Below are 22735 nucleotides of genomic sequence, written 5' to 3'. Positions count from 1 at the left end.
AGAGTACACTGTGCACTGTACAGTTGCTACTGTGCACCTCTGGATGTATTCTTAGGAGAGCAGTCAGGAGCAGCAATGAGCTGAACATTATGGTAATTGCCTTGGAGTCTACAGAACTTTTCATCCCCAGCTATAGAATGCTACTGTTATTTCAAATTCTCATATACAAAAAATAAATTTTGTTCATTTGCCATTTAGATTCTAATGTCATGTAATATGTGACCTTTTTTGAAAGCAATATCTAAAATCAAGGATTTCATTTTTAGAAACGAAATATTTTGTCCACTGATAGTTTTGCCTCCAAACTAAAAGGGTTTTTTCCATTTAAATAACTGAGCACAATATAGAAATCAGAACTAATATATAACATTTGGGATTGTGTGTGTGTGTATATTATATGTAATATATTATATAATATAAATGTACATATATTAATCTACTTTTACCACTAATAATTGAATCTTATTGTCTGATATATATGTATTCAATGACTTTTTTAAAACTAAGCTTTGACTAGATAGATGGCTCGGTGGTTAAAAGCATTAGCTGCTCTTGCAGAGGGCCTGGGTTTGGTTCCCAGTATCCAAATGGCAGCTTACAAACACGTGTAACTGCAGTTTCATGGCATCCAATGTACTCTTTTGGACTTCACAGGCAACAGGCACTCATATGGTGTGTGCACATACATAGAAAGGCAAATGTTCCTTATGTAAGTAGAAGAAAAAACTAAGTTCAGTCCCATATTTGTGAAGCAGCTACTTCTCTGTCAGATCTTCCTCAAAACTTCCCTTTGCAATGTTTCCTTCAGTTTTCACTCTATCTGCTCTTCTTCCCTCCTGAGCCGCTGAGGATAGTTCCCTCATAACCCTAGAGTGGCTCCTCCTTCTCCTGCAGCTCCTTACATTTGATTTCTTATCCTAATCGCCTTAGGAACAAATTCCCTATCTCTGCTGTTTTGAACTTACAAAGTACTCATATATTCTTTAGATGAGATAATGAGTTTTTCCCCCAAGGGGAATGGTAGTCATTAATTCTGCATATATCAAAGTAGAACGTGTCATCACTAAACAAAATGTGAGCTCCCACCATGCACAAAGACAACTCGTTTGCTGCAGCCAAGAACATGTTTTATGGCACAACATTTTTGAAGAAGCTGTTTAGAAATATTCTCATTCTCTCTCTAATGGCTTTGAGTTGTGTGTGAGCAGAATTCTAAGGCATTTCTAGCAACTCGTCCCTGGTGTGGGCCATCCTGACATTCTGGGCAGTCATGCATTATGAAGGCTCCTAATAATCCTTAATAGAGCTTTGGCAGGAGAGCTTGCAGACTGTACTCATCAAAAATACCATACTTAAAACAAACCTCTATCACCGGCAACAATTAAAGAGAGAATTAACCACAAAATCTGCAAGGGACACGCAGTGCTGTGAATCAGCTTAGCAATTAGCATGAGATTTTTTTAAGTGACTGAATACAAGTTCAAAATTATGAAGTTATTATCAAATGATGTTACAAGTGATGTGAATAAATCTTTGATAATAGAAAAGTGCTCCAGTGGCGCAATACCCTTTTCTACAGGCAAGTCTACGAATCGTGAAGCTAATGTCCTCAGAGTTAGAAAGAGCTGCCATTCGATGGCAGTTGTTATTTTAGTCACAAAACCCTACATCTAGAGAAGCTGTCACCTGAGAGATCAGCTTACTGGGCTCTATAGCTTGTTTTCATTTCATCTCAGACAGGTTCGTACCAGTTTACAATCAAGTCGGATTAATATTCTTTGAAACTAATTGCTGGAAAAATGAATTTTAGCAGCAGGAATCTGTGATTTCTTCTCCCCTCAACCCCCTGCCTCTGTCCCTAGAGTAGAAGACTTTGAAAATATGTGTTAAACAGAAACAGATTACAAATTCTAGTCATCTGGGCAATTGCAAAGGGATTCTTTACCTGCTCTTGCTCCAAATCATACAGCTCTGTATTCTTACTACTGCATATTATCATAGTCTTCCACAGAAGTTTTTATTAATGAGGCAAGTAACTGGCTTATACACACCCCATTGTCTGGTCCCTCTTCACACACTCCTTGTTTTTGTTTACTGAACAATATAGGATAATTTTTTTGGTAGCCTCAATTGTCAACTAGAGGAGCTCTAGCGTCCCCAGGTAGGACAGGCCTCTCTCTAGGTGTGCCTGTACTTTGTACTTATGACTGTGGCTTTAGTGTATTCAGTTGCTTCAAGTTACTCACAGTTATAACTATGATGTGAACTGTGAGCCAGAATAAACGTTTTTCCCCTTAAGTGTTTTTTGTCAGGATATTTAATCAGAGAAGCAGGGAAAGTAAATAAGAGAAACGTGTACAGAAAAAAATCACGAGCCATTGATAAATGTCTGTCAAGATAAAAAGGGAGAAATTCTCCTTGTGACAAAAATCACTCATGCTTTTGCATTTTCCTGATTGCTTTTTCCCAGGCTCCTCTGCTTAGCCCTCAGAGGGTTGATTTTCTTTGCAGTGTGTCCACTACGAAAACTTGGCTACGTAACTCACAGAATTGCACCTGGTTAGGGATACTTCATAAATGAGATTAAGATATGTTGTTTTAAGATTTTTTTAAAAAAATTAAGTCATTAAAATGTATTCATGCTAAAATACAGTTCCAGTACCTTACATTTAAGCTTTGATATTTTATTCATTAGTATACCACAGTGTATTTTACTTTTCCATTTTGATGGGCATTGGGATTTTTTTTGAATACTTCCAGATATGTCTATTATAATGCTCCTATTATCATTCTTAGATGTAATAATATGCTTCTTCTATCATGCACCCAACCAAAGAAATGAACATCTTCATAGGAGAGATATGTCTGGGGTTTGCTCAAAAGCAGACGTTCTTAGCTTATGTATGAGCATCTCAGCTCTCTGCTATCAGTATGACAGTGCTTCCCAAAGTAGTTCTGCTAGTTTACAGTCAGCAAGAGTGAGGGGTAGTTCCCAGGTCTCCACCTGCTTCACCTGCTCTTTTGCAAGGTCTCAGGCTTTTTGTTTCTCCTCCATCTTTCTCACTTTTCTGTTTATACTTTTTTTTCTGCTAGGTTCTACCTATTTCAATTCATGAATTCTTTCTTCTCCAGATTCTAATCACATAAGAAACTCAACCGCTATGCTCTGATATTGGCCTTTATCTTTTCTAATTCTCAAATTTCTGAACAGTCCTATTCTAAACATAATGACACTTCAGATAAATTCCAGTTTTCTAGCAGCTAAAATGTTTTCCATTCATTTTCTAAACACATGCTACTGTCTTTATAACTCATGTCTGAAATTCTACCTGTTTTCCAGAGACATCCCGCAGTCACCGAGTTGGTCTGTCATTTCTACAGTTTTAAGTATTGTATCTTTTGTATTTGGTCCCTGGTTTTCTGTTTGCTTGTTTGGTTGGTTTGTTGTAGTTGTTGCTTGTTTTCTTTTCTTTTGTCTTTTTTCTTTCTTTTAAAAAAAAAAAAACTATGTTTAAAACTCCTAAGAAGGAATGGTGTGAGGTCAAAAATAGAGAACCTCTCTCAAAAGGGACTATCATCTTGATTTGGTTGTTGTTAGATTACTTGCCTTGCTTCTCTCCCCTTCAGATCCCAGAGGCACTATTACTGTTACACTATCTAAATTGTGTTGAAATTTTGCATAAGTCTATACTCTGGGCTTTTGAACAAAAGATGACAAAACATGAAATCCAGACAAGTAAAGTTGAAGGAACAGGTTTTGATGTCTCCTTTTTCTATAACCTACTATAGTCTTTGAACTAATACTGTTTATTTTTATTTCCACATGCATTAAAAATGGGTAACTGTTAGCTCCTGAATTATTATTCTTTTTTTAGCAGTTCTCACCTTCTTTCTTTGTTGCTTCTTTGGCACCACTTCTGTTGAGCCTTCTTTGCATCTTCAGTGCATTGAGCACTCATCCTTCTCTTGGCTATAGTTCTTTAATGGTGCTATGCATGACTTCTTACATCAGCCTACTATATTAAGTACAAGATTTGAAGCAGTAGCTGCTCAATGGATATTAAATGGGTATGTCAATGAGTGTATAAATTTTGAAGATATGTGCATATATAAAAATGATTCAATCAAACCAGGTATTGCCAGAGCAGAGCACTTGTATCTCCTTTAATAGTTCCCAGAGCTTTAATCTAATCTCACTGTTTGTGTTTACCTCTCTGATATATTGACTCCTTGTCCTTCCAGAGAACAATGAGCCTGAATTACTATTTATGAATAGTGATCCAAATCTGTAATGGAGCGTAAGAATAAAGCTTTTAAAACATTGATCTGGATTAGGAACGATAGGATATAATAAAAGTTTATTTAGGGTATAAAATTTAAAAGGCATGTTCATCAATAATTCATCAACTTTCCTTAAAAGGATCCTTAGTGTAACAACTTCTATTTAGCACTGTTAATCAATTCTAGTGCCATTACTAGCAACAGATTTTGCAAGCACACCTGTGAGATACATCTATTTTTATTAGTATTTACTTTAAAAGTGGAATTAAAGTTCCTTTTGAAAAGAATTTTTTGTTGTAAAAAGCAATAGCAATATATTGAGAAATTCCCAAACAACTCAGGTTGTTGCCAGGGCAAGAGGTAGTTCTCCACAAGCTGACAGAAAGTTCCCATCACTGAAGACAAAAATTCCCACAATTCAATGAACTGGGAGAGATTGAGCTCATTCCTACATGAAACCTTCAACTGCATGTTCTTGTGTCTGTGTCTTGGAAATGCACTCAAGAGGGTACTAAAAATAAGCAACAACCCAACCACAAAACCTTTGTTCTCCAATTTATAATTTCTGCAAAATATGGTAGTACAATCGTTAAACCAATTTTTTGGAAGGAACCAATTGATGTCTGATTTGACTTAAGACTCACTCCATGAGCTTGAACCCATACTGACTTTGCTTAGGTAACAAAGAAGAAAATCTATATAGTCCAGACATCTAGAGTAACACCAACTACTATTGTTCTAAAAAAAAAACAATAAAATGTCTCTTAATGATATTCTGCTCTACTCATAGATCAACACCTTATTCAGCCATCATCAGAGAGGCTTCCCCCTACAGCAGAAAGGAACAAATACAGAAAACCATAGCCAAGCACACACACACACACACACACACACACACAGAGAGAGAGAGAGAGAGAGAGAGAGAGAGAGAGAGAGAGAGACAGAGACAGAGACAGAGACAGACAGAGAGACAGAGACAGACAGAGAGACAGAGACAGACAGAGAGACAGAGACAGACAGAGACAGAGACAGAGACAGACAGACAGACAGACAGACAGACAGACAGACAGAATTTGGAACACACAACTTTAAATAATATGTCTTCACAAAAACCCCTTCCCACAGAGCTCTGAGAAACCCACAGAAGTGGAAAGAGGAGGAGTACAGGAGACAGAGGGGATGGAGAACACCTAAAGAATAATGCCCTATAAAACAGTGATTCTCAACCTGTGGGTCATGACTCGTTTGAGAGATTTCATATCAGTTATCTTGCATATCAGATACTTATATATTATAATTCATTACAGTACCAAATTACAGTTATAAAGCAGTAATGAAATAATCTTTTGATTGGAGCCCACCATAACATGAGGAACTGTGTTAAAGGACTGCAGCATTATAAAGGTTGAGAACTACTGCTCTAACCTGACTGAGCAAAGCTCATATGAACTATGAACTAGGGAGTTGGAAGCGTCCCCCAGAGAGCCCACACAGGTCTGCACCAGGTCCCCTGCATACATGCTATAGCTTTCAGTTAGTACTTTTATAAAACTCCTGGATGTATAAGTGAGTGAGTTCCTGATTCTTGTGCCTTTTCTTGGGAATCTTTTATTTTTCTGTTGGCTATACTTGTCCAACTTTGATACGATGGTCTTGCTTTATCTTATATTTCATTTTGTGATGTTTTATTGTTATCTATTAAAAGCCTGTTCTTTTCTAGTGAGAGACAGAAAGAGATTGAATCCAGAAGAGAGGGAAGGTAGGAAGAACTGGGAGAAATAGATTATATTGTGTAAAAAAGTATCTATGGTTAATACAGGGAGAGGGAAAAGTAAGAAAAAAAGAAAATATAGCAATTTAGTATGTTAAGTAATTGCTGTAAAGATTTGTCAGCAAAGCTGAAAGGACGTAGCTAGTATTTTATATCCAAATATGCAATGGGACATTTCTATCTATAATTTATTCATATGAAGTAATGAATAAATTTAATATGAAAAACAGTGCTGTGCAATATAGTACATGTCTTAATTTTTATTTTTAAGGTTTTTCCATCCCATATTTTTAATTTTTATATTTTAATCACTCCCCAATCTCTTTTTATATACCCCCTACTTTCCTACCTTTCTAACTTCATGTTCTTTTCTCTGTTTCTATTTTTAAATTCTTATTGGTTACAGTTTGTATTGGCCAACTACTCCTGTATACGGAGCTTGCCCTGAACCATGATTAATATACCAGTGAGTCATTCCATTAAAGAAAACTGTCTCTCCCAACTTGGCAATGCTAGATAAAGATTTTGATGTTTTTTTACTTTATCTTGTAAGTATTATATTGAGGGTATTTTCGGTTTGTTTTATTTTGCTTTGTTTTGTATATTTGTTTGTATGATAAACATATTTATCTCTGATGACTTAATAATCATAATTTAATAGAATAATATCATTTAATAATACTAATTTAATTTTTTGTTATGTTTTTGCCTGGTTTCAGTATCAGGGTAAGAGTGGTATCAGAAAACAAATTTAGAAATGTCTGTCAGTTTTTCTTTCATGGAATAATCTGAGGACTGTTGTGAGCTCCTCTTTGAAGGTCGGGTAGAACTGTGCACTGAATCCTATTTGCCCCAGGCTTTTTTTAGTTAGAGGATTCTTAATTATCATTTCTACCTCATTAGATGTTAAGGTCTACTTAAATTATTTACTTTATTTTCATTTAACTTTGATAGGTCATATATATCTAGAGATTTGTTTTGGATTTTCAGGTTTGGGAGGACTACAGATTTTAAAAGTATGACTTTATGATTCTTTCAATTTCCTAGGTGTCCTCTGTAATGTTGCTCTTTTTATTCCTAATATTATTAATTTGGATACCACTTTCTATCTTTTAGCTAATTATGTTAAATGTTTATCAATCTTATTCATTTTCAAAGAACCAACTCTTTATCCATTAATTCTTTGTAATTTTTCATTTCTATTTCATTAACTTCAGTTTTGAGTTTGATTATTTCTTCCCGTCTGTTCTCAGTGTTATTTGCTTTTACTTTTTAGGCATTCAAGTATTATTAAGTTATTAATATGAAATCACTTCAGTTTCTTGATGTGGACACTTAGTGCTATAAACTTTACTCTTCCAGCTGCCTTCTCTCTGTCTCAAAGATTTTGGTATGCTTTGTTTTCATTTTCTTCCACATCAGGAGTGTGCAATTTCCTTATTGATTTCTTCCTTGATGGAGTTTTCACTCAGTAGTTTACTGTTTAGTCTCCATGAGTTTGTATACTCTGTGATAACTGTCAATATCCATCTTTATTACCTACATGGCCCAATGATATGCAGGATTTTATTTCAATTTCTATGTATTTACTGAGAATTTCTTTATGTCGTAATATGTGATCAGTTTTGGAGAAAATTCCACAGGCTGCTGAGGAGAAGGAATATTCTTTAGTGTTTGAGTGAAATGTTCTATAAATGTTTATTAGCGCTATGAGACTGATGATCTCATTTAACTTCAGATTTTCTCTTGATTTTATATGAATGACTGATATGAGAGGAGAGTATTACATCTGTATATTATCTCTATATTAAGGGAAATCTGTGATTTTGGAACTAGTGATGTTTCTTTTGTGAGATTAGTTATCTCGGAGTTTGTTGTGAGAATGTTTAGAGTTGTAGTATCTTCTTAGTGAAGTTTTCTTTTAATGAGTTTGGCACATCCGTCCTTATCTCTTCTGATGAGTTTTGTTTTGAAACCTTTGTTTCAAACATTAAAACAGCCACACCTGGTTTTTGCTTAGTTCTATTTGCTTGGAATGCCTCTTTCACATTTTACCCTAAGAAAAAGCCTGTCCTTGAAGTTGAGGTGTGTCTTAGATGCAGAAACAAAGGATGGAACTTGTTTATTAATTCAAATGTGTCAGTGTCTTTTTATTCAAAAAGTGACACCATTAACAAAGAGTTATTATTGAACAATGCTTATTAATTCCTGTTCTTTTGTTATTGTTTCCTAAGATCTACTTTGACTAACTGATCTGTTATTCCCTGTGCCCATTTGAGTGTGTTTCATCTTCTTTCAGACTGAAGTATCCTCTGTAAAGGTGGCCTAAGCATTATAATTTCTTCAAATGGTTTTTATTATGGAAAGTTTTTTCTCCTCCTATAACAACTGATACTTTTGCTGAATACAGTAATATGATCTGGGAAGGGTGGTCTTACAGAACTTGTGGTACATCAGATCAGGCCCATGAAAATAGGGAATTCCCAGGGCTAAATAGTTTTAGCAAGAGAGTCAGTCACCGTCTTTCATGAATGATTTTTTAAAGCTTATTACCTACACTGGAACAAACTGCAAGTGAAGAAATAAGTCATTTAATCATCACTTTTTAATCATCACTTAAAACATGATACAAGATTGCAAGGCCCTATTAATTAATTATTAGACTTTGATTATATATACACATTCCTAAAATTTTATATTAATTTATAATTTTTATAACCTTTTCTGTTTCTAATTACCTCACTGGCTACTTCAGAATGTTTGTCATATGTAGTCACTGGTTACTTCTTCTCTCCCAAACCCAAATGAAGAATATAATGCCTTAACAGCTGTTCAGAATTTGTATTTTATTTTTATTATATTTATTTATCTATTTATTTATTTTGGTGGGAAGAAGGCAGTGTACACTCCACAACACTATTGAAGAAGTCAGAGGAAAACCTATGAGAGTCACCTCCTCCTTCTACCATCTGTGTCTCTAAGGTTGAACTCGGGTTGTTAGCCTTAGAGGCAAGTGTCTTTACTTACTGAGATTGTTTATAAGCCCTGAAAGTTTTACTATAAACTTTAAAGTGTAAAGAACTTTCTATCAAGATGAGATGTGTTTTACATATCAACTTAACACATGAAATTACACTTTACAGTCATGTATCATATGATACCATTAAAAGTACAAAAGTCAGTAATATGACAAAGTATGATTTATTCTCAGGAGATTTAATCTACTGATCTAATAATCAACCATTTGTCATCATGATGAAATATTACCATCACAGAAAAAAACTCAGTAGCTCAACAAAAATATTGGAATTAATTTTTTGATGTATTATATAATCCAAGAAAGACAACTCTAGTCTGGTACAACACCTCAAGTGTCAGAGATACAACTCTCTGCCTTGCTTCTCTGTAGCCTATGGGCTAATTTCCAGGGCACCAGCCATTTTATGCTCATTCAAGCTAGAAAGCCATAGAAAGACAGCAACAACTGGTACAGATATGGCATGGCTTATAGTGCATTAGCTTGAATTAGTCACATGGCCACACTGAGCATTAATGAGAGCCATAGGTTGCATTTATTCTGAGTGGCTCTAATGTTGGGGACTATATAAAAGGAATGGGGACCCTTAACTGTCTTTTACTACTACTGTCCATTTACTGATTAATCTAACACTAAGACAATGTATCTTTAAAAATAAATACATAGATAAAATTTTAAAAGAGAAGAAACACTGGTAATTTCAGAAACCACAATGGCAAATACAGAACAAATCCAAGGTATCCATGCTGTTAGGAAACATCAGTGTTAGTACTGATTTTCTGAGTATATATTACTATCAGTAAATGAAGCTATTTGACCCTTAGTATGAAAATATTTTTTTCAAGGTACTTTTTGAGTATTCTGAAAATAGAGGCAATGTTTTACAGAGTGTTCACTTGTGTCTTCTGGAAAAGACCCAAAGCAAAATATTACTGTGCATATCAAAAATGGCTTCTTTGTGTGTCTCTACAGGAAAATTATTCAAAGAAGAAATTTTTGTATATACTGGCTTCTAACCAAGTTATTCCCCAAGTGCTGCATGGACTATACACACAAACAATGGCTATCTGTAAATTTTAATGTGTTTGAATTATTTCCTCAGAAGTTTAGAACATTAATTAATAAACTGTTGAATTTTCTGTCATCTGCCAACATGTCTCAAAACAACTGCACACTTAACAACTACTCTCAACTAAAAGCAGCCCATGTGTTAGCTTTACCAGGAGCAAAGTCAGACTTAGGAGAGGGTACTTGTGTAACTGGCCTGAAGCACTAGGTTTGGTCCTCAGTACTGCATAGGCTAGGACTAGTGACTAAGACCTTTAACCCCAACACTCTAGAGGACTAAAGGGATAGTAAATTCAAGTTCATCCTGGGACACACGAGAATTGTACCAGATTTAATAAAATTAAAAATAAAAACATGTGAAAAGATGAAAGAGGTAGGGTATGAAACCAGTTTGTCAAATTTGCTAAATTAGTTCACCAAAAAGATGACTTTTAAAGTAGTAGTAATAATAGAAAAGCTGCTTTTTGTAATGAAACATATTTATATAAAAATTGTAAAACTACTTGCCTAATGACTTCTAGCATGTATGATATTCTAAATTTTATTCAACTACATATTTTGAATATTTGCTGCTTTTGGAATTGCACATATGTTAATGTTTTTATCTATCTTCACACAGGTGGAGAAAATGTCTAATGGAGACAGTGAAACTATAGCTTCTTAAAAATCAGTTACACTGCTGATGAATCTTAAGTTGTCCCCAAGTAACAAGAAACAGGAAATCGTGTTCTTGAAAAAGTTTAGTTACATTCATCTCAGTTTTGATCTGACAGTGATGAACTGAGAGATGACAGGAAACAGGGTGATTAAGCACAGTTCTATAACATGATGCATCAATAATGTATAAACCCTACTCCCAAGTTAATTTTTTCAAAGCATGAAATGGGACTTAGACTTTGTCAGCTAGAGAATGAATTGTTTTTAGGGAGCAATGTTTATTGACACTAAGGTTTTTTTCCATGTAGGAGGAGCCTTTTGTAATGGTCTCTGAAAATGTCTTGGGAAAACCGAAGAAATACCAGGGCTTCTCCATTGATGTTTTGGATGCCCTATCTAACTACCTGGGTTTTAACTATGAAATTTATGTTGCACCGGACCACAAATATGGAAGCCCACAGGAAGACGGGACATGGAATGGACTGGTAGGAGAACTTGTTTTTAAGGTAAGAGTACATTTATCTTATACCCCAAACTTCAGCTGTAATCAATGAAAGCTATTTTCGTAGGATGGAGCTTGAGGGAAAATATTTGATTGTGGTATTTAGTCCAACAGATTCACCCAGTCCTACTTACTGGATGCTATGAAGAGAAAACTGTATAGTAAAATAAAATTTACATTTATCCATCTCCTCTAATAGAAAAGAACAATTGCAATCTTTGTTCTTCTTGTTGGCCTTCTACCTGTTGCATTCTGTCAGTTTCCTTAGGATTTTCTAATGTAGGTTGTTCTGAGGGTCAGTCAGTTGTTTGAGGGGGTGGAGCTTAGAGGTATATTTCTGCCTCATCTGGTTGCCTGTTCTATATCAAACTGTATCCTTTGACACATTAGCTGCTAACATTCTGTTAGAACTCTAGTGGTTTGTGAATTGAAGTGACTCCTCAATGACTATGTAGAATAACAGTGGTCCTAACCAGCTGCAGTACCCGTTCCCATCAGAAGATCACCCTCCAGTATCTGCTTACTTTTCAAGAATTAGTATGGAGTGAGAGGTAGACTGCACAAGATTGTGAGAAAACACAGAGGTGAGGGCATTACATTTTATATGCACAGACGCACATGCTTGAGAAGATACACACATATGAAGACATACATGCATGCATGCATACATACATACATACATATATTCTGATTAAGGAAAGAGATAAAAAGATAATGGAAGAGTAAGTATTCATATAGATTTGTTTGCATATATATATACATATATATGTATGTATATATATATATTTGAATATTATTAGGCAAGAGGGAAAAGAAAAGAGGAATTTAATATAGAAAAAGAAGTGTATAAAAGATAAACATCCCACAGAGATGAGGAGTTAGTTTGAGAAATGGTTTTGATGAGGGAAAGGTGTTGCTGTGTCTGAAATATACAGCTAAATGTTTGGGAGGTTGAGGCAAATTGCTTCAAATTTCTTAACAAAAATAAGTTATGCACTGTGCTGACAGTGATATTAATAGGCATTTTATAAGAATCTGTAGGAGCCTGAGGTGGGACACAACCTTAATACCAGCACTCAGAAGGCAAAGGAAGGAAGATCTCTGTGAGTATATGGCCAATCTAGACCACATAGTGAGTTCTAGATCAACTGAGGCTACACACTGAAACCCTATGTCTAAATAAATAAGTTCTTGGTGCTTAGGAAGGAACTGTGGTGTTTCATATTTTTCAGATTGTCCACAGGCCCATTGTCCTTCTGATGAGATTAGACATTAAAGCTATCATGTCTTGAATATACTAAGAAAACCAGAAAAATGCTATTCCCCTCTTTTCATACTCTTTTACCTCAAAATTCATTCCACTGGCAACCCAACAGCTTTGATTTGAAATATATAATAGCCATGGTTAGCAGTTACACATTTACTTAAAGGAATTTTATCGTTAGACAATCTTAAGGACTCTCTGAATCATAGTATCTGTTTATGTGGAAAACAGTCACTGTGGAGATTGACCAGAATAATCAATCCAGAAACAGGGAAGGAAACTACATTTGGTCTCATTAGCCAATACTGATAGATTGGTAAGCCTTTCCCAGGTGCTGTGCTTAAAACTATAATAAAATCAACATACATTTTGCAAGGTGATTCACAGGGTTTCCTAATAGATCAGATGAGGAGGTGGAAGAAAGGTCAAAGGCAAATCCTTTCATCTTATCTATCCAACCACAGTAGGAGAAAGACATTCTTTGCTACCATGTTTTCCTAGCTTTACTTGTAACTTCGCTCTAGCTGCGATCACCTATGCTGCACCTACAGAGGTTCAATTACTTTCCTTCTCATTCATCACTTGCTTCTTTACACATATATGTATACATACATAATCTTGCTGTTTCTCTTTGCTCTCCCCAAATAGTCTATTTCTGATCTTTCTCTCTCTCTTCCTCTCCCTCTCCCTCTCCTTCCCTCCCCTTCATTACTTTCTCTTCTATTTCCACATACTATATGTCTACATATATGTACATAAATCTAAATTCATCTTATTACATTTATTTACGTGCATGTATGTGTGTGTGCATGCGTGCACACGTCACAGGTAATACATATGTGCTACAGTACATGTGAGGAGGTCAAAAGACAACTTGAGGAAATCATTTTCGTCCTTATAATTCATGGGTCCTGGGGATTGAACTTATATTTTCAAGCTTGGTAACAAATGCCTTAATGCACCAGGCCAACTTACTGGCCGACTCTTCATATAGGAAGAATTTTCTCAAAGTGTTTTATTTATATTCATCAAAAGATCTCCAGTTCCATCCATTTTCTTCAAAATGCCATTTATTTCATCCATCTTCATGACTAAATAAAATTCTATTGTACATGTGCAGTTCATTTTCTCCATGGTGTCATGTGGTATCGAACATCATTTTCTATCATAGTCATTGTGAATATTGCAGAGAAAAGTATCAATACAGTGGTGGTCTTAATGAGCTAGGCACTTCTCTGGTGAAAGATATAGCATGGTGTTTCAGTTAGCTTGGAGAATATAAAATTTTAAAATTTCTGAATAATTTTTCCTACCAACTTGCCTTCTGATCTCTTTTTCTCTTATTCACTGTAATCCAGGCTATAGTCTTTAATTGTCCCCATCTTAGTAAAATCTACTCCTGCATCCATCTGTTTTCTCAGAATTCTCTTTGTGCAGTCCGTTTCTTGCATCTTATTTGTTTTTCAGTGTCTGTTTAAGTAGTCCACAGAAGCTTCCCACGGTCACTGGATTCAAGAGAGCAACATTTATGCTGTGCGTTCTCTTCTACCCTTTCTGTTTTGTTGTTCTTTTAAAATACATGTAAAAAGCTTTCAAACTTATCTACCTGATCATTATAGTACCTCAAATTAAGTTGTAAGGCAATTTGAGATTTCTTCAGGTATTGTTAAAGTTTAAATATTTAAAAAATGAATTAAGTGATGTCATCATACTGCATTAGGTGACACATTATCCTGATTAGGTCTCAGTAATTTTTTTTAAATTTTCTAACAACCCTCTGCTAACTTTTACTTTATGTCTAAAATCTTCCCATTTTTATGGCAAGGCTAAATGTTTTTGGCTTTTTCTCCTAGTATTTTAGGCATTTAGCATATTCGATTCTGTCACTCTCACCTCCCTGAAATTGACTTGAGAGTGATAATCCTGACTAGTATAGGGAAAAATAGGGAAGGAAACACTAACAAGAGTATTCAGAATGTTAAGTAAAGACTAACCTTTTACAGACGAGTTTCAGTAGACACATAGAAAGCCAAGTATCGGTCAACCTTTTATGAATGTTGATATCTGAAGTCCTCATAATGATTCTATAAAATAGAAATAACCACTCTTCCTATGATATGAATAAAAATGAACACAGCAATAAGAGTTTTAGAAGCTTGGTCAAAGTCAAACAGCTAATAAGAGAACTAGAGTCTGAGCCAGTAGTTGGCTCTAGAGCTGTGGATTGTCCTCCTCTGAGCCATCCAAACAGAAAGTGAAATAAGTAATTTGATATGAGTCTGAAGTTCAGACATGGGATCTGGAATGGACATACATTTGAGGCTCATCAGCATATAGATGGAATTTAAATTGCCCCTCTCCCTTTCTTTGCCCCATTTCTCTTCTATCTTCAATCTTCTCCAAATCTTTGCTCCTTCCCACTGCTTGGAAAGACATTCTCATCTCAAATATAACCTTTCTATATTTTCTAAGTTAAATTAATTAGGTGTCTTTGGTTGCAAATGACAATCCAATTGAAGTGAAAAGATAATTTAATGGCTCACAAAGCTAAGCTGCCAGGGACAAGATCCAGACACATTTCATCAGGCCGTGGACTTGCTTTCTCTTTTGCAGCTCTGCTTCCTTGATGTGGTCCTGGTTCTCAGGCAGTCTCTCCTATCTTGGCAGGAAGGTGACTTTCAGCAGCTCCAGGCTTAGGTTTCAACCTCTCATCTATCCAATATAAACATTAGCGTTTTTTTTGCCAATAGCTCTGATTCAGAACCTGAGCCTGAATACACACTGGCTCTGACCATAAACCATTATGTCCAAAAGGAGGCACTGTTCCCAGTCTCAGACAAATACATCATTCCTGTATCTACCACCAAGATAGGCACTGCTGAGTGGCTCCATATAAAACATCTTGACTAAACATATGCAGTGGCTGCCCAATATAAAAATTGTCCAACTGGAGGTAGGGGAAATGGTTAAAAAGCAAAATATTGTCCATTTTTATGTGCAAGGATAATTATCACAATTATAAAGAAATTACTAACAGTTACACATACAGAAAATATTATATTAAAAGTCATAATGAACACATTAATTAAGTTACAAGCAATAGGTTGTGAAATGTTTATTCGTCCATGATGAAGATCTGTCAGTGTCGACACTTGACAGGTTTATGAAGTGGTTGTAAGATTCGTAATAAAGTTTTAAACAATGAAAAATAAAATGGAAATAAATAGAATGACATCACAATCTCCAAAGAAACACCTGATGGTCAGGATGGCCAAAAGGAAATCTACTGCAATGGAGTAGGCCATTTAATAACACAACAGCACAGTAGGAGATGGAATATGATTGATTTTACAAAGAAAAGGAACAACTTGTATTACACCTTTAGTTAGAGTTACTTTCTGTTCTGCATATCATTATATAAAATGCCACTTGATTGAAAGACACATATTTCAGTTCACATTTGTGACATAGCTGGCAATCCAGAAAAATTTAAAAAACAATTTGGAAGTGACTATGGGGTAATTACTTGCACGCCTCTAGAACTGACTCTCCCTAACACAATGCTTTGCAGTTTATATTTGTTTACATTTGTTACTCACAAGAGAAGGGATAATTGCGGCCTTAATGCTACAGGTAACAAAATGAAGCAAAAGAGCTTTAAGTGGCCGCCTGGCCACATTGTTTTAAATGCAGACAGTCTGTTTTCAGAGTCCAAGTGCTAATTTTATCTTCTTATCAGTAAGGTAAAGAAAGGGGTCAGAATTCATGTACTGATATAAATGCATATATGTGAGGGCTAATGAGGACTTGGATTTGATTTCCAGTGCACACATGAAGGCTTTAGTTTACCTTTCAACAGTCTACTCTTGCCTTCTTGAACATTAGGCAAGTACATGGAAAACAGACACACGTGTAAGCAAAACAACCATTCACATAAGAGAAAATGATCATATATATATATGTATATATATATATATATATATATATATATATATATATATAGAGAGAGAGAGAGAGAGAGAGAGTTTTAAAGGGTAGTTTGAAAAGATATGGACTATGTCTAGGCTCACAAGACAGAATCTGTGATGAGAGCGTTGACAACCATAGAAGACAAAGTGTGATTTTTGCTGATGTTGAAAATGTGGGAAGAAAAGTAAGAAAAGCTTAGGCAAGCAGAACTTGAATGTGATCTATATAAAGTGTGATAAAATTTAAAATAAGTGCAAAATTTGATTTTTAGTAAGTAAAGGAAAATGCCAGTTTATGAGATATATGTATGGATATATATATATATATATATATATATATATATATATATATATATGTGTGTGTGTGTGTGTGTGTGTGTGTGTGTGTGTATCTCCACATACACATATATATACAACATATACATCTCATATACATACATCATATGCATATATATCATATACATCATATACATATTCACATACATCATATACATATATATACACATCATATACATATTCATATACATCATATACATATACATCGTATTCAAGAAAGAAGAGAGAGAAAAAGAACTTATTTCCATAGTCTTTCCTGTGCAAGGCAGAAGGCTGAGACTATGTTCCTTTTCTTTGCCGAGTACATCAGATGCCCCATATTTACCCATTCATTTGCACACATTTTTGAACGCATTTTATATTCTGGGCCTGGTGGTTAATGTCATAAATAAATATAAGATAATTGTTCTTAGGTTTAAATATTCCGTAGAATACATGAAGATGAACTTAAAATAAACAGTAACAACATAGTGTGACAAATGACAGAGGCTATAATGGCCAGGGAGCAGCTTCTCCCTGAAAAGAGGAAAAGATTGCATGGAAAAAAACACTTGAGCTGGGTCTTCAAGATGAATGGAAATGTAGAAGGCAACAACAGGAACATTATAAAGACTGACTTGCCATATTCAAAAAATTTAGACTTTATCATTTACCTGGTAAATGTTTTTAAAAGGCCTGTACATAGAAGAAAAGTGTGATTTAATTCAGAATTCAAAAAGTTAGCTTAGATAGAGCTGAGCAGGCACTGGAATGAGAAAGAATACTTTTTTAAAAAAATAATATATGAGGAAATAAAGGGATGTCTATAATAAAATGCCAGCAATCGATTAACAGAAAAACTGATATGGGAAAAATGACTTAATATACTACGAAGTGACTAATAGGACTTGCAAACTCAGAGGAGATGAAGGAATGAAACATGCTCAGAAGTAGAGGAAATGTGTAATGGCTACAGAATAAAACACACTAGAAAAGCACAGCTGAGACACACAACTTTGGACATGGGCATTGTGACACTATGGTGCCTGATGAACACCTCCATGGAACTGTCTAGGAGTGACAAGTTGTTGATCTAGAATTCAGGCAAGTAGTGCTAAGGAATGAAAAGAGCATATGATAAGACAATTAACTGTGTTAGACTATTGAGAGCTCTAGCTCTGAGTTATTTAATCCCCCAAGTTATTACATCTGAGCAAGGAGAACTGGTGGCGTTGTTTCTGCTACTAGGTAGTAGAGAACCATGAAAGTTGCCTTTGAGGGATAGCTCAGAGAAAACTCAGTGTGCTGATCTGTCCCTCTCCCCATCATCTACCTAGGAAGAGGGAGCTGTAATAGCTCTTGGCAAGACTGAGGTTTCCCAGCTTCACAGTCAGACTGATCTGCAGGGAGGCACAACAAAGAACCATCTTTCTCATCACTGTCTCCTAGGAAGTCCAGTTTATGGTGGCACACTGCCCATAATTCCTGTGCTTTAGGAAGAATTAATAGTTGGAAAGAGGCCAGAAGTTTCTGTGTGGAAGTTGAGCACACACATCTTTACCTCCTCCCACATCTTTTCAGGACTGCACAGGATCCTTGAAAATATCTGTATTCAACAAGGTTTTGTCAGTCACCAAATCAGAATCTTTCCGTCTCCCTCAGTTGCCTCATGGCTGCCCAGCTATGGATGCTAATGAACCTTCTGAAGTGTGATGTAGTTCTGCAAACCAACTGTTTTAAAGAGAGAACAAAGAGCATGATATTTATTTTGAAAAAAAGAATTTCTTATAGATATCTTACATCAGTGACTAAGATGTTAACTTGTACTTCAGGCTAAACACTTATTAATGGCCTAATTGAGTTTCCCAGAATGTACTAGATGCAGGCCTGAAAGGAGTGCAAATGTTGCAGGTGGTATGAAGGTTTGCAAATCTGAATGTTGAATATCCAACATCTGTCCACTGGATCCCAGTGTAGGGTGGTGCTGAAACACAGACATAGGAGACCACATCACTGTGCATGCAAAGAAGACAAAACCTTTCCCTGAATGTCTGTTGTTGACAAAGAGGTTTAACACTAATGAACACAAAGGATGAGGAGAGATCTCTGCAAGCATAAATTATGTAGATGCAAATTCCTTGGTGGATTGTTGTAGGAGCAATTTTCTGAATTTGCAGGTGATATTTAATTGGCACGCATTACAAACATCAAGGAGCAATTCAATCAGATAAAGGACTTGAATCATTAAGCACGAGTTGTGATAGGTGAGAAGCATAGGGAAGTGGCAGTAATGAGACTTGAATCAAGCTAAAGACCATGAGCTGGATGTTTGCCAAAGGGAGTGATGCTGTCCAGGAATGGTTATGGGTTTAAAGACAGCATACAGGCAAGGGCAAGCAAAGCTTCAGGAAAATATGTTTGGAATTAAAAAGATTGGTAGGTTAAAGGTTATAAATTAACAGACTACTGCATCAGTCAAAGTCAAGGTGATATAAAGACCAGAACTCTGGTGAGAAAACCGAATAACTAGGCACGCATAAATCCTGAATCCTGCTGTTAGCCATTGAAAGGCCATCTAGTACCTCAGCTTTCATCTATCTTAGGCTAGAGATCCAGGAAAATTGAATGATTAAGATGATTTTGAGCACATAAAAAATGCATATGTGAGTGAGGGTATTTAACATAAATTTTAAAAGACAATCCAATCTTGATTTTTTTCCCCTGTGATTCTGGGTACATAATTATAAGGTAGTGTTTACATTGCTTGGTCATTTTCTTAGTATGCAAGCTCCATAAAAATTACAGCTGAAATTACTCTGGAAATTACAAACATGGAGAAATGTGCCTCCTGTTGAAGATGGCACATTGCATTGTTGTTTAGGGGTGTCATTGTCATAATAGAAGAGTCAGTCTTTCTTTGACTCTTTAGAATGAAGAAGAACATAAACACACATATGAAAATCTGAAATATTCTCTCACCTTAGAGCAGTCTGTATATGGAACCCTTCTGAGGAAGTTTTGTTAGGTTTTACGTACGTGTTTTCAAAATGGATGCTTTGGACAAAAAGCCATTTTTTGAATGACAGTTGACATTAACTCTGCTCCTTCATCATGACATATCACACAGCTCTGGCTTTGAGTCTCAGGGATTTTGGTGCTTACTTAAGATATGATAATTCCATAATGGTAGCCTTTAAATTAAATTTGTCACCCTGATTAAATACAAATACAAAATGACCAAGACTGAATTATGTCAAGGTAGGCAGTGACTCACAGTGACTACAGAGACTCCCTATGCATAGTGGGGTCATTCACACGACTCCTCAATTAGTTTCCACATTGCTGGATGTGGTGAGTGATCACTGGGTAGTCAGACTGTCAAATCACTCTCTTCTTATTGTCCCTGAGAGTTCATTCTCTTCTCATTTATTTACATTCTATTTCTCACTATTGACCACTAAGTATATAAAAGGATCCCAAGAAAATTCTAGAGTTTTTGAAGTGTTCACTGTAATTAAAGCAAATCCACTCAATCTCATCCTTCACCCTTGGTTTGAGTTTTGTTGAAATGCGGGTATAGAGACTGGTTTTGCACTCTGTCTGCAAGAAGTTTTGATATGCACTCTGTCTGCAAGAAGTTTTGATATGACCCCTCAGAAAACAGAAAGTAACTACACAACAAAAGAGCTATTTCTGATGATCTGTTTCTTGAAGTTACAGCACTGTCTCTTGAGGATTGCAGAAATGGTATTTTTAAGTTGCTTGGAAGGGTATAGGAAAATGTCCAAAAAGTATGGTAGTATATAAATAACATGGAATATTCTGCTTGATTAACATTTGGTACACATTTATTGAGGCCTAAGTTGTTACTGGAATTCCAAGGAATATTTATGATGCAAGACAGAGTTCCTCTTCTCCAAAAAACAGATAGATAGATAGATAGATAGATAGATAGATAGATAGATAGATAGGAAGGGGGAGAGAACATGAGAATTAGAGGCTCTAACATAAATCTAGCACTGTCTTTATATAGTTCCCATTCCTGATAAACCCAAATGGTCAAGTGGATTCCATAAAATAAGTAGAATACTTCCAGGTATGTTTCTTCTCTCAAGCCTATCACCTGAACTAAAATTTACATCTCCTAATACTCACTACACCTTTTCTGTGACATGGCTAATGGAAACCTCAAACACTGCATGTTCCAAGCTGAGCATCCACATGTTTGTTCCCTCTAATCTGGCCTGCCCTCATTCCTCCCTAATACAGTGAATGACTTCACTCTTCAAGTTACTCAGTCCAGAACTCCTGACTTCTCTGGGTCTCTTCCTTTCTGATGTACTGCACACATGTATCAACAATCCATATTTGGCTACAAACCTGGAGTGCACCAGAAATACAATCACGTGTCATTTCTCCACAATTGTCCACTGGTATAATCCATCATTATTTTCTTTCAGAATTACTTCCATAGCCTGATATTCCTGACAATGATATCACTTTTTCTTTCAGTAATGATTTTAGGCAGAACAATCAAGAGGATTCATTTAAACTATCATTTCATACTCTCTCTTTGTAATTCTATGATAATTCACATCGATTTGAATTCTTCTACTCACTCTAGTGCTTCATAGGCTCATTTGTTCATATATATACACCCTCAGTGTCTGCAAGTACTATTTCCTCAGTCTGAGTATTCATCCGAGATAAATTAAGAAAACTAATAGTAATAATTCAAATGGACAGAAATAAAAAAGAATAAGTAGAAGAATGAGTAAATACTGGATAATAATCCTTATAAAGATATAAAATAGAAACTACAGAAGTGATAGAGATGACAAGGTTTAACCAGCTCCTTCACATGGCCAACCCCGTTCATTGTTGACTTCTCCCCTCAGGCAGACAATTTGCCTTCTTAGAATTTCAGATTTGCCCTTGAGCTCAGAACTGTGAGATGGCTCACTTATATTGAAGTGAGTCCCAGATAGGTGAGCTGAATATATGGGATCTCAGTGAACTAAAGTCAAGGGCCTGGTTGGCATACTGGCATTTAAAACCGTGAAGTCTTTCTTCCTAAGGAAAAAGCTTTATTTCATGTCTGCCAAATTTTAAGATCTTTATTAAAACATTAATTTCTACCATACGGTAAAGGGTAAAAAATTGACAAGATTTCTTTGAAAATCTACCATAGGTACTGGTGTGTAACATATGATTATAAAAATATAATTCTTTCCTATAAAAGTTATATTAACACTGAGAAGATAAAACAGACATTATAAGATAAGCACTGCCTGTGAGGTAGAGAAAACCAGAAGACAGAAGAAGTTGCTGTCAGCTGGGGATGGGCATCTTACCGAGGTGGAAATACATCTAAAAATTGGAAACAGGTACTTTTCAGTAGGTGAATTTAATGTAGAGTAGAAAAACTGACATGAAAACTAATATGAAAATCAAACTCTTCCTAAGACTTTAAATTAGGTAGTACGTATGAGCAGGCATGAAGTTTGCTGAAGGGAGCTAGAGGCCAAGAAGGCATGTTTTTGAGAGTGGATGCTTACAGGTAGATGAAGAACTCCAAAAGCTAGCTAGTACTAATGTCCTTGTTATTATCATGATGTGAGAGATAAAACATGTATTAAATTAGTGAAAAACATGGATGGGTATACCAAATCTCTATTGATCATAATAAGTACATGGAAAATGAAATATTCGAAAAATGCTTCAGAAAGAAAATGATTAAATTAATCAGAGCACCTTCACAATCAACAGATAAAATTTTAATATTTATGCACTATCCTTCTACATGGTGAGAGTTGAAGGTAACCAAAACAGTAGATGTGTAAAGCTCTGCCATCTTTACAAAGACAAGAGT

General features: G+C 35.5%; 1 protein-coding gene across 1 annotated transcript in view; it reads left to right on the top strand.

Annotated features, from left to right (window-relative positions):
- Positions 1-22735, top strand: part of Grid2 (glutamate ionotropic receptor delta type subunit 2) — a 1223762-nt gene that overhangs the window by 1026830 nt on the left and 174197 nt on the right. Inside the window, exon 10 of the mRNA XM_028782458.1 lies at positions 11123-11320. Coding sequence (XP_028638291.1) covers positions 11123-11320 — 198 coding nt within the window. The remainder of the gene's footprint in view (positions 1-11122; positions 11321-22735) is intronic.

Source organism: Grammomys surdaster, unplaced genomic scaffold (assembly GCF_004785775.1).
Source record: "Grammomys surdaster isolate TR1022 unplaced genomic scaffold, NIH_TR_1.0 752, whole genome shotgun sequence".
In the NCBI taxonomy this organism is placed as follows: domain Eukaryota; kingdom Metazoa; phylum Chordata; class Mammalia; order Rodentia; family Muridae; genus Grammomys; species Grammomys surdaster.
The sequence above is the reverse complement of the archived record's forward strand: the minus strand, read 5'-3'. Positions and strand labels throughout refer to the sequence as shown.